Below are 17143 nucleotides of genomic sequence, written 5' to 3'. Positions count from 1 at the left end.
TTTAATAATACACCAAAGAAGAAGTCACAGAGGACATGTTCATACTTAAAAAAAACAGGAATGCCCTCTCAACATCAGAATTCTCCATCTCTTTTTCTTACAACTTATTTCAGAAATGCTAAAAGGTACTATCAATGCATATTAAACATAACCCAAGGACCTAAAAACTGCATATGGCTTTGTGGGAATCTGGTCACCTTTGGAGTCACTATTGCTCCAAGCCATAACTATTTTACATAGTTCACATTTATCTTTAATAGTTCAGTCTTTTCTATTTCAGACTTATTTCTTCTACCTCTCGGCAACAAAGTCAGAAGTGCTCAAGACCTCTGGAGACAAGAAGTTAACAAAAAATAATCTGGTATTAGAATTTTTTTTTTTCAGTATTTGAACTGAGAAAGATATTGAGGGAATTGAGCCGATTAAGAACGTTACCCTACAGTATAAGTGAAATGAAAAGGTAATGGCAAAGTGTTACTGCATGAAAGCAGCATTATTAAATGCACAGTTAGCAGTAGGGCTGACAATTCTGGTTCAGAAAAAGGGTTTGACCCCAATACAGGTTAAACAGCGGGGACCACATCACGTGCAGCCATTTTCAGTATAGAATGGTGTATATTGAGAAGGCCTATGCATGACATTCCTGCTTTGCGTAACCTCGGATTTATTGTTGCAAACAAGAATCCAGATGGTAGTCCACACAGCAGAAACCGTCACATTTACCACAAGCCGACAACTTCAAACCACAGTAATCTGGAGCTAAGATCATGTGCCCCATTCTGTCGAGGGAGGATGCCAAAGCTGTGGTTCATACTCATTTCAAAGACGGTCATCACGGGTCAGGACTGAAAAGACGGACTCCTTTGTGCAGTCATTAGAGCAAAAGAAAGAGAATACGGAACATGTCGCGTTTCCCCACTGTCAGGGGTGCAACTTCAAAGAACGTCTGCGTCCTGCCCTTTCCTCTTGAGCTGACAGAAGCTGACTTTTACTGGCTCTCCATATTAAAAGAAACACCGGCCTGGAATGCATCTGGAGGCTTGACGTCGAACTGAAAGGTGTGTGTCCAAATTAGGCTGAAGAGGGGCTGCAGGGAAAGAGAAACGTTCTTGAACTGCAGAACAAAAGTTGCAACGCTGCTTAGGCTGAAGAGGAGCTGCAGGGAAAGAGAAACGTTCTTGAACTGCAGAATAAAAGTTGCAACGCTCCTTAACCTTGTGCCAGGTTTACAAATGTCACAACAACATGATATGACTGAAATCTGAGACATTCTTTTGCGCCAGCAGAAATTAAGCTACCGAGCACTTATGATCGGTGATTGTTTCCTATACTTTCATGTACACTGTATTCAAATATACCTGGGGCAGCACAGTGGTGAGATGGTTAGCACGGCTGTCTCAAAGCGCTGAGGCTGGGTTCAGCTCCGGACCTGGGGTGCTATCTGGGTGGAGTTTGCATGGTTTCCCCGCGTGCGTCTTCACTGGGTGCTCCGGTTTCTCCCACATTTCAAAGGTAGGTTACCTGGCGCCTGGAAAAACTGGGCCTGGTGTGATTGAGTGTGTGTATTAGGGTGTATGCGTGGGTATATCCTGCCCTGTGCCAGTTGCTTGCTGAGGTAGTCTCTGGCTCTCTGGTGACCCTGAATTGAATTAAGCGGTTAGAAAATGGGACGGGTGAAATATACCCTAGTATATTGGGTAAAGGTCTTAAATTTTTTTAAAAAAGTGTCATTAAAGTTAGCGGAGATAAAGATCACCATTAAAAGTTGCTTTGTTAAGAATAGGCAAATGCTGGGAGTACCCCCACTGGCATGTCCGTATAGACAGCAGGAAAAGCACAAAACCCCCAACTAATCTTTGTGAGTTCTGCTGCGTGCTTCTGTTTGGATTAACACTGCTTTGCCTCGTGCCTCACAGCACCCTAAGGGGAGAGAGTGCTGGCTGCTGCTGGCCCGCCTGTCAAAAGCTTAATAGTCAAACAGGCGTTGTTTTTGTAAGAGAGAGCAATCCTGCCCATTGTCTTTAGATAGCGAAAGGGGGAAACGAGCCTGGAATCCTTTCTGTTCAACACAGAGGTGCCACAACTGCAAAGCAGCAGGTTAACCTTCCACTCCTACTCGTCCAGACAGCGACAATCCTTTCTTTAAACTCGAGTGCAGACCCAAGGCAGGAGTTTTATGCACGGTGCGCTGGGGCAAGAGCCGATTGTTGCGTTTCATCAAAGGCCCGCAGAAATGTGGCAGAAAAGGCAGCCTAGATAAACACAGCTGAAACCTCTCAGTCCCTCACTCCCACATAAAGCAAAACAGACCAGAGCTGCCGAGATTCTTCAGCCGCCCCCTCCCTGCGCTTGCTGAAGCCCACACGAGAACATCTTTTCAAGAATGCCTTTACGAAATCTATTTTTTTCCCCCCCAGCAGACTTATCGTTAAAAACTACCCCACTAAAGCAACTTTACAACATAGGATAGTATTAAGTGAGAGGAGGATTGCTCCACACTCCAACAACTCTTTGGGTAACAAAGTGTCTCCTGTTCATGGTTTTAAATGGACTTCCAGAAACAGGAGGCAATCTTTCGCCAAAGGGCAAAGAAGGTTTTGGACTAATTAGGTGAACGACACATTCCCTTTCCAGCCAGGTCTTCTAGTACATTGCAAAATTATTTCAATTAACTCTTTTTGGATTTCTGGGGTCTGGAAAGAATTGTCATTGGCAAAAGAAATACTTCTGGCCATTTGTCTTGCCTGACACTCAGTCACCTAACATGTATATTCAGGATTTTGTATCAAGTATAAAAGGCAAGGCAGCGACAACATTAATTTCAATTTTAATATATTATAATCTTTTAAAAAGTTCCCATTTTTTATTTCGCTTTAATGATATTAAACCATTGTAGCACAGTACTAACAAATTAAATGCTTCCTACCTTACTGGTAGTCAAGCTTAGGTAAATGAATGTTTGAAAGAATGAAAACTACAATGTTTACCTTATAAACACTGACACATGAACTTTACTTTGTATTGATTTGTTGTGTTGCTACGATACCTTGCATTCACCCACTTACATTAACTCACAAACACAGAAAGCATCACACAGCTTTTTTTTTTGTTTTCCCACATAGGTTGCTACATACTTTACCACAATTACGTACATTTTAATAGCTTTGTTCGAAGTTCTGAAAGGTTAAAAGAAATTGGGTCTTATGTGGCGGTTATGCCGTTTTGTGTGTTGCACCGTGTCAAAAAAGAAATCTCGCATTACCCCGGGGGAGTGAACTCTTTCTGTGCAGACCCTGTCCTTCAGCCTGTTTCATCTATTTGCCTCCATTATTCTTCTGTAATGAATATAAACAGACAGGCCCAATGCCTAATCATGCAAACCGGCCTGATTACCGCTGACTCACAAATCTGCCCACATTAGTCCAACCTAATGCTGCTGAACTAACAAGAATGTTGAGCAAACAAGTTACATTTACACACTGATAATGAAACCAATGTGTAACACTGAGCTAGATTTGAAAAAAAAGGTCAGACGTAGCAAATCAGCACCATGGCCCTAATCCTCTGTTTCTATGCTGTCACCGGCAGCTCTGAGGCACCGAATTCTTTGAGCGGGCTCTCCAGGGATGGCTTTTCGAACTTTTCGATGGCGTTTCTCCCTTGTACCCACAGCACCGCTGTCGTGTGGGAGAGACGCGAGGCAGAACTGGTGTGTGTGTGTGTGTGTGTGTGTCTGTGTGTGTGTGTCTGTGTGTGTGTGTGTCTGTGTGTGTGTGTGTGTGTCTGTGTGTGTGTGTTTTGGGGGGGGGGGGGGGGGGGGTGGCGGCGCACATTACTTAACACAATAAGAGGAGGCGTGCAACAAAAAAACAGGATCATGCTGGGAAGCTTCCTTTTTGCTGGCCTAAGCTACAATTTCTGGAACACAAAAATATATGTAACAAAGTAATGAAAGTACACATTACAGAACAGTGCCCACAGACTATAATAAAGTAGAATGACAAGTATTATTATTACAAGTATCATTTCCTAACAGCTTCACCCACTACAGGGCTACAGGGGAGCTGGAGCCTATCCCTGTAAGCAATAGGCATAAGGCAGGATATACCTTTGATGGGTCACCAGTCCATCACAGGACAGACACAAACACAAACACGCTCGCACCAGGGCCTATTTCCCCCAAAAACAGTTATCCTACCAGAATGTCTTTGGATGTAGGAGGAAACTGGAGCACCTGGTGACAAGCCATGTGAACAAGGGGAGAACAAACTCAATTATTGATATTTATCATCATAATAAACAATATACAATTTTATTTGTACTTTTCCAGACAGAAGAAAGGACAGGGATAGAATGCCTAAATCTTGCTTGCCCAGAATTACTATTTCAAAGACAGACATAGGCTATTCATGCTGGAGTATTTTGCAGGTGTTGTTTAAGTCTAATTAAAGAGCAGCAGAGATCAAAACATTTCCCTTTACTACTGATGAACGACTAGTTGCCTGGCTTCCTAAAGTTATCGGGCAAGAGAACTGAAACTACGTTTAAGCTGCGGATGTCCATTATAGCTGCATGACACCGTACTGTGTGATGAAATGCTCAACAATACTGCTGGTCACATTAAGAGCACTACTGAGCTTCTGGCATAAGCTCCAGCTATAGAATCGTGATGCTTTTCCTTATGCTTTTATCATTCAAAAGAGTGCTGTGCTTACGGGCGTCTACAGAAGGCACTTCAGAAAACACAACAGAGCTTGTTTATGACAGGCCTCTATAGGGCTTGTTTAAATACGGAAATTCTAAATATTTACTTTAGCTGCAAAGTCTCAAAAATAAAGAAATACAAATGAAAGTGAAGAAAAACATGCAATTATACAGGCTAATACTCTGCGAGTCATTGGTCCGCATGATACCAAAAATACAATGAGATCAGAGGTCTGAGCTAAATGCACTGGTGACTAACGTTTCAGTAGTATGTGCTTAATCTGTAATTTCAGTAATTTATTACCAGTTCAAAATAGCAAAGGTGGTAATTGATTGAATAAAGCAAAAATATCCTGGAAACCAGAAGAAATAGTACTTAACTGCAAAGAAACTTCTAGGATACAACAGCAACTGAATCACACCCCCCACATGGTATTTTTCTCACTGTGAGATGAGGTGTAATATTTGTTAAATACCACTGCATTCCTAAAATTGAGTTTTTAATGTACCGACTAGGGAAATACTCTGCCACCTGCTCATAATAAAGTCCTGTTTTAACTTCCACTGAAAACAAGCTTCCTGTTGCTCAATATCGACACACTCCAATGTGAAAAATGTTCTCATGATTTCCAAAAAAAGCAACATGCAGCTTCTGCTATGAAGATTCCCCATGACACAAGCAGAGATCGAGACTTCAAAACAAGGAGCGCCTTGGTAATGAATAACCAGCCTTTTGCGGGAAACAAACAGGTTTTACCTGGTAAGTGACGGACAGCATGTAGACAGCATTCCTTACATGCGCAGGGTTTTAGATTTTTAACCAGTTGGTTCAAGCTCAAGAACAAAACATTTTTCAAACTAGAAAACAGTGACTTGCACTTGATTAGACTCACTAAACCAGTTCAAATCGTTACCTTGTACAACTACCTTGAGTCAAAGATCTTTCACCGCATGTTCAAAGGCAAATAAACCTGATCCCTTCCACATCCAAAAACAGGGAGCTTTTAAATACAGCAGTCCCCATATTTCATTTCCAAATTACCTAGTGGTGTACTACTGGGCGATGAATACGAAAGCATTAATGAAATACCACCTGTAAACTCTTACCAGTTTCAAGTATTCTTTTTACACGTCATCAAGTAGCTGCACTTACTTAAAGGCAAATGATGTCAAAGGATGTCACTGAATGTGGAACGTACCTCTGCCAAGGTATCAATCGGGTTAAATGACAGGTAGCTGCCCAGGATGAAAATGTTTAGGGAACCCCACCCCCAACCAAAAAAACTAAATTATTATTTTTTATTGCAGTCATGGACAATTTACAGAGATACTGACTACACATGCCACCATAAGGAAATACACTGAACTCTTCAGCATTCTCAAACATTGCAAAATAAAAAAAAAAACGCACTGCATTCTGGGAGTGAGAAAGCGCAGCAAATCGGTGTGATAATCATATTGGACAGATTTGTGTTCACACTGAAGGAATAGTCAGACCTTACTTTGCTACACATTTCATAATTTAAAAGTGCTCCCAGTTACTAATGAGCACTTTTAAAGTGTCGGTCTGACACTCGCTCCATCTGTGTTGTCTTGGAGACTTCTAGGTGCGTGTGAGGCAGCAGTGTGAAACTCGCGATCAGCTATGTATATTACACTACCTTCGCTATAGGGTATTCTACTGATCAGGAATGTATTTTTTCAATCACAACAGTGTGATGTTATTGACGGACAGAAGTCACTGCCAGCTCACTGGCAACAAAAGCTGCTAATACCTGTATTAGGAGGCTGGAAATTCCCATTTGACTGGCCCAGATTAATATTAGGATGAAGATCAGATCAGATCAGATATTTGGCTGGGACGGATTTCAAGAAGAGTGTGGCAAAGTGGTTAACACTGCTGCCTCACAGCGCTGGGGCCCTGGGTACAATTCCAGACCTGGTATGATATCTGTGTGGAGTTTGTATGTTCTTGGACTCGGGTGCTCGTTTTCACCCACAGTCCAAAGAAATACTAGTAAGTTATGAAGTAGAGTTTCTGTGGAAATTGGCCCTGGTGTCAGTGTGTGTGCGTCTGTGTCTGTATGTCTGCTGTGTCATGGACTGCTGTCCCATCCAGAGTGTATCCTAACTTGCGCCTGCTGCTTGCCAAGAAAGACTCTAGCTCACCCACAACCCTGTATTGGACAAAGCAGTTAGAAAAGGGATGAATGGAATTTCAAAGAGAAACCACTTGTTAACAAATGAAAAGTATGCATAACAATTAGAGCGATGAGCCACTCCAAAAACAACAAAATCCTGGGAGAGTGGAACCACTCCTACACTGAATTTCAATATATCATATGTATATGTGAAGTGCAAGCAAAAGAAAAACATGTTCATTCATATTCTCTTGCCCTAAGGTGTGGGTATAAGCATAATGAATACATAAAATGTCAAGGTTTTCATTTTTTTCATACATTCTGCTGATTATTCCGCAAATCAGAGTTTCACCTATTAGCAAAGGTACAAAAATTAAATATTAAATATTATTAAAATATTATAATATTATTATAAATTAAATATTAAGAAAAAACATTATATCAAAACCAACAATAGAAACTAAATACTTAACAGAAACAGCATATAATCAATTAATCACAGAGGAGAAGACGGATATGAAGTAGACTGAGCTATACAATTTATTCATTCATCAAATTCCTGGTAAACAAATACTGATGGTCTATGCAGCCAAATGTTTATATATACTTATACAAGATATTAGGTATAGATATATAAGTATATATCCTGTTGTCTGTGATTTCATGTAAAGTATCACACTTATGTGCTTATATATTTTTAGAAGCAAAAAAATAGTATTTATCCTGGTTTACACTCCTAAAAAGGATCATACTTGAAGAGGAGAACATCTGCTTTTTCTAAGACACGCAAAGTGGAATTTTCTCTCCTAATGTGAAAGGCCTCCCCATTAACCTTGTCATTTCCTAAAAGCAAAAGCCTGCTCCCATTCATCACTAGTTTCCTCCAGAGCATCCCAAAAATTCTTCCTGTCATCTCGTTTAAATGCTTTTCATTCCTTTATTTCCATTAAACCCACTATGTCATTTGTTCACAGAGATTATGGACAAATACCACAGATTTTTTTAAACAGTAAGGGCTTAGAACTGGTACATTTTAATGGAAAAGAGGGGAAACAGAGAGCCCCTGAAAGGCACAACTCCTAAAAAAAGAACAACTTACCTAACAATGACTAAACCTCGGTTGTTTTTCCAGATCCGAGGTAACCTGCTCTGCAGAAGGGATTTACAACCCAGCTATTCTACCCCTCACATTTTTGTCCTTGACTTTCAAATACAGGAAGACATAAGATTTCTCTTTGACAAATTTTGGAGAAAAGAAGTGCGAAAACAATTCAGCAACCTCATCGTTTTAGATACAGTACATACACACAAATCCCACATTACTATTAAAAAGCAGAGGAGTTCTCAGAATTCCTATAAAGATCACATAGGCTGCACTATGTATTAAGTAACTTCTAGGGAAGCATTTATCAAGGAAAAGAGCTATGAAATTCATCATGCGCCATTTCTTTATTTTACTTTTCGGTTCTGGCATTTCACTGCCTAACTTGTTTGGGTGTGTGTTGACATTTCTCTTCCCTAGACAGTCTGCAGAAGCAATATAAAACGCTAAATTTAGGATACAGTTGAAGTGTCACATTTAAAGAAGGGAAGATTATGCCAAAATTATTCAAGGCACTGGTTAAGACTTCACCTACAAAACTGTACACAATACTTGGAAAACCCACAACAACAACAAAACATATATACAGTATTGCACCTCTAGAATCGGTCTAAAGCTGAAAGTTTTTCCGGGCTTAGAAAGCAATGTTCTGTATATACCAGGGTAAAAGAGCTGAACCATTTTGGTCTGAACCGGGGGAAATCAGCAGCTTTATTCAAGTATTCAAAACCCTCAAAGTTCCAGACAAATGCAACCCAATGGACTTCTTCAGAATCAACAGTGAAACACTAACTAGAGAACACAAGTGGAAACTACAAGGAGCGACTAGGAGACTTTTGTTTTTATATCAAGTGTTTTGGGTGTCAGAAACAAGATATCCAGCCATGCTGTTGAAGCCAGTAACCTGTTTCAAGAAACAGCTGGACAAGGTCCACAGTCCATAGCAAACCAAACAAGCTAGGAGGACCAAATTTCCTCCTCTGATGTCTAACCTTTATTATGTTGTTCGGCTCAAATGAAACATTTCGACGGCAGCGCGCTTTGCAGGCAATGGTGCGGGCATGTGAAGGAAGTTTAAGTGCTGTTAAATTTGCAAATTAATGCACAAGTTAATCCATATAAAATTAAAGCTGTCACATGTCGTCAGACACCCAATTGACCATGAAAGTACATTAACAGAATCTCTTGCAGAGGTCGCTGAATCTACCAATTAATGCTACAGTTATTTAATAAAACAGTGGCAGTAAGAAGTGACAGCAATAAACACATTTGTTAAAGGGAAAGCACCAAGAGAGGTTTTAGAGGAAACCCAAGGAAACTATTGGGTAAGGCGATTTATGAGAGACTTTTGGAGGTGAATGAGTCGCATCCCAGGGGAAAATCAACACAGACTTGCAAAAGGAGAACAAAAAAACCTCTCGCCACTGTTTGAGGAAATAGCAAAAAACATCAGAAAAGCAATCAGAGGGTGGCATCAGAGCAGTACAGGAAACACCCAAGAAAACCATGGCTAGGATGCGTAAATTATGTAAACCAAAGTGCACAAGTCACCTGTCACTATATTTTTTATGCAGAAAGCCTTTTGTAGATATTTAGTCAAATCCATCTCAAACTCCTAATTGATATCATGGTTATCTAAAGAAATGTGGGCTGAAACATGACTTAAGAACACATATGTGCAAATAAAATAGCAGGTTCCCTATCAATGCAGAGACCCCTTCTGTAACTAAGGGAGAACAATAATGAGGTGATGGCAAAGCCTCAGCCAATGGACCTGCTTCTGAAAGTGCCCTCTTCCTCCTGGAAGTACGAGTCTCTTCTAAAGCAGCAGTCTTTCTTTGTTCCCTGAAGAAAAACTTGTAAACAGGCCCCTCAACAGGAAATAAAAACGATGGGCAATTTGCCTACAGTGAATTATCAGACCAAGAAATCTATCACAAAGTAGTAAAAAAAAACTAAATAATATTCTAAAAAATTTCAACTGACATATATAGGTTAAAAACAGAAAAGGTTCAATTAAAATTAACTGTGATGAAGTGAAATATCATTCTACAGGGGGAAGAAATGTCCATTTTGGAATTGATTGCCAACTAAAATCTTTGATTCTACCTCTACAATTACAGTATGCAGAAATTTGAATACTGGACTACTTCATGTCTCCTTTAAATTTACTTCCAGAACTACTACAGAAAACCTCAATACCAGTCTATTTCCATAGTCAGACTATAGAATCTGAGGCCATTTTGCTTCGTTTCCAGTTCTGTATTGCAAGAACTCTAAACAATTTAAATAATCAGCACCACCAATTCATTACTTTATAAGTGTTATGATTCACCTCTGACTTACATAAAACTCTAAAAGCTGGCGTTATCTCCAGGAGTAGTCTAACAAAATCCCTTATCTAAAAAAAGCAGAAGTCCTTTACAAGAGCACTGTCATTTCCCAGGCCTGTCAAACAGTAGCTAAGGAACATTACAGAAGACCGGTATTTATAGCAGCAGGTACGAAGGTACCACTTATACTTAACTTAAAGACTGGTTGAGCAGTAACAGCCCAGTGATGCCTGGGCTCAGGTCTGGGGCAGATTAACAAGCTTGCATCCCATCATCAACCGGCAGCCACTGGCACAAATGGGTTTTTGCATTAGTTCTTTGAGCTGCTCAGTAGTTGTGATAAATGGCTTTTAATGGCCTGCAACCTACAGATAGACCCCAGGCAACAGTTATTAGGTAGATCCACTTCAGTACAGAACAAAATGTTGCTTCCGTAAGAAAACTACATGAACTACACAAATAGTGTGAACCCAACGTCCTAATTCATTCAATAACACTGCATATAACACAGCGAATGAAAAGGTGCCAATTCAAAAACTTTTTGAACACAAATACAAAATGATTTGGTCCAAACATTGTGTTCTCCTGCATTCTAAAGGTATGACAAAACGCACTGTTTTATTATTAGCTTTCAGGTTAGGTTTCTTTCTACCGAACGATGATGTAAGAATGGCACAGAGAGGAATAAATGGTTTCATATGGAGCAAGAACATTTTCTTCAGGTCAAAGTTCTCCAGAGGAACAGATATAGACAGCTCTGTCAGAAAAGGGGGACTCAAATGTAACATGATAGCCTTGTGTCCTGGAATGTTTAAAGACTAACTGAAAGTTTGCAGACTGAATACTTAACTGAAATGCAATTATCTGTACATGCAGAACCTGGCAAATACATTTTTTTTTTCATTTGCTCTTAAAACATTAAATGTATGCATTGGAGCACTGGTTCCCATAAGAATGAAACATTTACATACATGAATGAGGTATCATTAATTGTAATGTTAATGACCTTTAGCACTCTGAAAACAGCTCTACAATCATCATAGAGAAAACTTTCATAAGCACTACATTTTATGCTGCCTTAAGAAACAGCATAAAACATGCTAACCAAAATATTTTGAAATATGTCTTCCACAGTAGCAAGGTTATTAAAACCGTGGGACATAATTCCACATATTTGGCATAGTATTTTTTTTTTGCAACATAACATTATGGCCTGGCCAAAACCCAGTTTTTAAACACTTGAGTTTGGTACCTTGTCTAATGACAGGATATCTTAGCCAACTGAGGCTACTGGTCAACTTCCAAAAGAAACTACCCAGAACCTAATAGCTCTTGGGCAACTGACCAAAGTTTTGGTCCTTCTGTCTATAAATGGGACAACGTGACAAATCTAACTGAAATATTAGGTTTGAAACTGACTACACGGCCAAAACCATACATAAGAAGTATTTTTCATCGTGATCCAATTTAATCATAATTCCAACCTTTAAAGCATGGACAAAAGCATTTGTATATATCAAAATATGGTATTGATTAAGTTTCTTAACATGTTGCTAATACTGTGTTAGTCACAGTTGCTTATTTCTCACTGTTTATTGGCGCAGTACCAGTACATTTATTGTAAACTTTAACTGGCACATACAATAACAAACGTGAGACATTTCGGCTGGTTATTATTAAAACTTGAAGCAACAAATCCAGCCGTCTTCCGGTCGTAGTTTCATTACATACCCAAAAAGAACATGCCCATTCATTACATACCCATGGACGTAAAAAAAACTATGTAAATACAGGCGATTTTTTACACATTCGATTTACAAAGTCATCAGTTGAGATACTTGAGTGAAAGCGGAAATGCCAACCACGTAAAAATTCCAGTGTTTTCAGGTATTGTATGTCACGTGTATAAAGTGTATTATTCTTGAACCTGCAGAAATAATGGATCACCAGTATAAAAAACTTCCCATTAAAACTTTACTAACACAATAGACGTGCTATTTGTGGTGCATTTGTTTTCACATCTCTTGCATTCTTTGATGTTTAGTGATTGCTAAGGATTATACTGGCGGCCTTCCCGGCGATAACTTTAAATAAAGCTGTAGTACACGTATTTCGCTTGGACTACTCGTGAAAACACATACCAGCGAACTTCCGTATGCAGGTTGTCATATAAAAAATACCGCTTTAACCGACTGTACTATCAAGACCAACAGCCACCCCTTTACTTGACAGTGGCTTGAGGTGTGACAGAAAAGGGGGAAAATGAAACTTCTCACTTTTCCTCACCTCGTTGGAAGGTATGCTGACAACACCTGTAGATCTGCGCTTCTCCCGGAGCTTCCTTTTCTCTATCTGCCCCTTTCCCTTTCTGGCGCTGGGGCCCGAGCTCTTGCTTTTCTCTTTGCCTTTGCTGGAGATCGATGCCGGGGACGGGGACCGATCTTTGTCGCTGTCGTTGCACACGATCATCCCGGCGCACTCGGGCTGCGGGGTGCTGGGGACCTTCTCCGGCGGCGGAGGCTTCTTCAGGTTACCGCCGGCAGAATCGCCTCCCCTGCCCGCTGCCGCCTGGTGCGGGTCATCCTCCATCCTCCTCAGGGCTGAGGAAGACGGGGAGCGAGCCATCGGGAGAGAAGAGGAGACGCAGTTGAAAGAAGAAGAAGAAACAACTACGCGATCCGGATTCCCATTGTTGTTCAACTCGCCGCCCGGAGAAGTTGCACTTCTCGACTCGCTGTTGCTCGTCCCGACCGCAGAAGGTGCCGCCGTGTTACTGCCGCTGTTCCCACCGGTAGAAGCAGCAATATCCCCAAGCATTTTAGCCCTCATTTTCTCTCGCTTGGCTTTCCATTCTTCGAGAAAGTCTGTCGTTGTACTTGATCTAAATCCACCCGTCGCCATGTTACTTATTTTAGGGGCTTAATCGGGGTTTATTTTATGGTGCCGTATTGTTTTTGTTGTTGTTGGCTTAATCAGCGGTGCTGCGTTGGGAGAAAACTTTTCCTCCTTCTTGATAGCGCTTTGCAGTTAATGCCCCCACATTCCCCCGAGTGCAAATCAGCAGCAGATACTCGAAGGCGGCTAAGAAAAAAAAAGATATGGGAAAGATCAATAAGAATATAGAGTCAAAGCGTGTAGTTGTGCAACTTATTTCAGACCAAACAAAACAATGCAATCGTGCAATAAAGTCGTCTGATAATGTGTATTGTTTCTGCGAGAAAAGTACTGAACACCTTTCTTATTAGTGCTTAACTAGTTAGATAGGCCGGTTAACTTGTACCTGTTGCGTTTTCCCACCACATATCGCAGGTCGCTAGTTAGTACCCGCATTTCCCAACTTTACTCTGAACTTTTCCTGTAGTTTTTCTGCCATACAGCGCTTACTATTTGATAACCGATAGACAGCATATTTAGCACCACGTCTCAGGGAGTTTATCATAACAATATGCTCAGGTTTTTAGACATTTCCTACCTGGTTTTTCACGCAGCAGTAGCAGCGCCTCAGGTGAACAGCCCGCTGGAGAGAAACGCTCTTCACTGGCGAGTTCGATCGCAGAGGCAGGGAGCAGCGCTCAGCCCGCCCCCCCGCATTGCTTCTCCCCGAACACACACGACTAGATACGAATGGAGCCGATCGCCTGGGAAGACTATTGACTGCTTTAATCGTTAATTTATGGCTTTTCTCTTCATCTTATCGCATTGGGTTTCATTTCGCTTGTGCAGCGAGTTGACTGTTTCAATAAAGGACCTGCAGTTTAAATCTGGAATAAAACAGTACTTTCGTGTGAACTTGTAAACCAAGGAAATGCATCGAAAATTCCTTGGTGACAGTGTTGTAGCATTTAGATTTGTTCCTTTGCAGTTATAAAGCAATTATATATAAATGAGGAACAAATAAAAGTTGTTCAATTGTTTACAGAAATGGGGTCATCATTTTACCAAACATGGGTTTGTAAGTTTTAACATTGCTGCTTTTAACTGTTGAACAAATCTGATCAATTATTTTTTTACTGATAATTATTCTCTAAGGATTTCTGACAAATGGCGGCGAATGGTCCACTGCCATGCCAAGAAAAGCGATTCTCTTCTTGTAACGTTGTTCGAAGTGTAAAACAGGATAGAGTTGTGCTCTGCAGCAAACACTTCAGCAGAGGTATCAGGTAGCTAGCTGGCTACTCCGTCATCAAAATTCAATCGGCCAATTTACTCATCTTTTTCTCTCAAGTCAAAAATATTTCGTCGTGTCTCCCCCTACATGCCCAGTAAAACTCAGTCCATGAAAAGTATTATTGGCCATAGCATACAATCTGATGATTTTAAGCCCCTTTCATTATGACTTTTTTTTTTGCTGAAAAGAAGTTTAAAAGCATGTAGAACTGTTACAAACGAGAGGTGGTTATTTGGCTCACCGATTTGGTTGTAAGTAGGCAAATGATCAGAGCATCTCATTCAGCCAATTCTTAAAAGAAGCCCAGGTTGTCACATCTGTAGTCTGTTACAGACTTCTACAACTCTTTGTGTAAAACAGTGCCTCCTGGTCTCAGTTCCAGATGCTTTTCCCAGTAGTTTCCTCATGGGCCTTTTATTTGGTCTTGACTGTTAGTTCTGAATTTCATCTGATACACTTCGGTAATGCTTTGTGAAGGATTTTGAATATTTGAATCAGGTCCCCTTGTAATCCTCCCTTTAAGACTAAAAATATTCAATTCCTGGAACTTGTGAGAGGCTATAAGAGTATGATATTCCTTTAGACAATTATTATCCCATATATCAATTGGATATGTAATCAAACATTGGCTTTTACATTCTGAAATGTACCTACAGTAAATGTGTCCCTCAGCAACTTGAAATCACTGATCACTGGGTTGAACACAAAGTTAGTTTGTTTTTGTTCAAATATGATCAAAGGTAGGAATGAAATTACCCCCCCAAATAAAACGCTCATATTAATCTCTTGATAACAAATTCAAATTGTTTGACTTGAAAGAGTTTTTTTTGCCTGGTTCTCTATATCATTCAAGGGAAATGAGTCTGTATTCATTTTTTTGTCTGATTTTTATTTTGTTTTTGAAAATAAAATGCAGCACAGAGAAACAAGGGGGATGGTCTGGTACCCAGAAATACATTATGACCTGTTTTCTGTATCATATCTTACTTATTGCATTTCCGGATCTTTGTTGTCTGTGTGGTACTCTGGCTGTTTTTGCTTAGGGTACTATTTGCTATGGTAACTGACTGAGAGGAAACGGCATCTCACAGTGTATCAGTGTCTCTTCAGTGTGGTTTACTAATGAGCAAAAAGGCATGGTGTGACAGTCATTCCCTTCCCCTTCTCATTTCCTGGCAACAAGCTATGAGGAGTCTGCTTTTTCTGAATCATTCAATTACCAAACCCAAAGAACTGAAAAATAATGTTAAAATACAATATTAGGAGAATATAGGCAAAAATAATCGGTATCTTTAAGCTTAGATTCAACCATTGAGGTCTGCAGTTAACTTACAGTGTTGTACTTAGTTAACTTACAGTGTACTTGAGCTTAAAGTAAGATAAATGTACTGTATAAATAAAGTCCTTCCTGGTGGCACCGAAGAACCATAAACCTGTTGCTCAGAAGTGACGGCGGAATTAGTTCTGTTTACTCAAAATATGGTTTGTACAGCTGACATAAACATTGTTAATAAACAGTGTTGTATGAGCTCCATTGCAAATCTGACAACATTGTCTGTAGTTGTTTATGTAGCTCCTTCATTAGCTCGATCACATCAATTAAAAAAAAGCACATGAACCACAGTCATCTTAAATAAGACCTTTAATACACAAAACTAAGATGACCCGAATGGTTTAGAAAACAAGCAAAAAACCTCAGTTCTCCGCAACGTTTTGAATTGCATTGTTATTATTTATCTGTGTTATCTACAGTATGTAATTGTTATTTATCTGTGTAATAACCTATACTAAAACATTGCTGTGATTCAGGAAAAAGCCCTTTGCCAAATAATCCCATTTCTGATTTCTAAACTATTGTTTTGAGAATTTGTGTTCTATCAAAGTGGTTCAATAGCATCCACTGCTGTCTGATTTATGTCTTCTTCTTGGATATAGGTATTTTGTATTTGGCAGATTTAGAAAAAGCAATTAAAGGACTGCCTTAGGAATGTACCGTGGAAATACTGAATTAACAGAAATCAGTTAGAACATTCCGACTAAATTCTTGGGCAGTCCTGTCTTTGCTGTTTACACACATTAAGCTACATTTTAAAGCAATATTGACTCTGATTAATAGAACCTAACGTATCATAATTCAATATTAATTTTTAAACTTTAAATGTATTTTTGAAATCCAGCAGAAGTAAGTATTCAGAAGCATAATATTTGGTATTTGTGGGCCCAGACAGACCCAACAATTTAAACCACTTCATCTTCATCTATATCAGAAAATCATTCAGACAAAAAACTGTAAATATTAAACAACAACATCATTAGATAACTCTGTCGTCCTAGACACCTACAGGAGATAAAAGGTATGAAAGGGTATGAAAAATGGTGTATATCGTCCATTTGTCTACTTTTATGAAACAAATAGTAAGTCACATAAGAATATAAGAAACATTACAAACGAGAGGAGACATTCAGCCCATGTAGCTCGTTTGGTAATTACCAGTTAATTGCTCCGAGGGGCTCATCCAGCCAGTTCTTGAAAGAAACCAGGGTAACAGTTTCGACGAAAGGTCAGGGAATTTCTTTAATATGCATCCATATAGTTTCCGCTTGTGTCCCCTGGTTTCATGCTTTATTGTTGATTTTGAAGAAGGGCGCTGGGTTGGCTATGTAGACTGTAGTCTTCTCTGTTGAACTAAAAACT

At 39.8% G+C, this 17143-nt stretch overlaps 1 protein-coding gene across 1 annotated transcript in view; it reads right to left on the bottom strand.

The window, feature by feature from the left end:
- The window catches only part of pawr (PRKC, apoptosis, WT1, regulator), a 100312-nt gene extending 86434 nt beyond the window's left edge, over positions 1-13878 (bottom strand). Inside the window, exons 1-2 of the mRNA XM_088922844.1 lie at positions 13753-13878; positions 12567-13361 (exon numbers count right to left, since the gene is read on the bottom strand). Coding sequence (XP_088778970.1) covers positions 12567-13181 — 615 coding nt within the window. The 5' untranslated portion in view covers positions 13182-13361; positions 13753-13878. The remainder of the gene's footprint in view (positions 1-12566; positions 13362-13752) is intronic.
- Between the last annotated feature and the right edge of the window lie 3265 nt (positions 13879-17143).

Source organism: Atractosteus spatula, chromosome 8 (assembly GCF_055471065.1).
Source record: "Atractosteus spatula isolate fAtrSpa1 chromosome 8, fAtrSpa1.hap1, whole genome shotgun sequence".
NCBI classification, from domain to species: domain Eukaryota; kingdom Metazoa; phylum Chordata; class Actinopteri; order Semionotiformes; family Lepisosteidae; genus Atractosteus; species Atractosteus spatula.
Note: the sequence above shows the minus strand (reverse complement) of the source record. Positions and strands in the feature narration are given on the sequence as shown.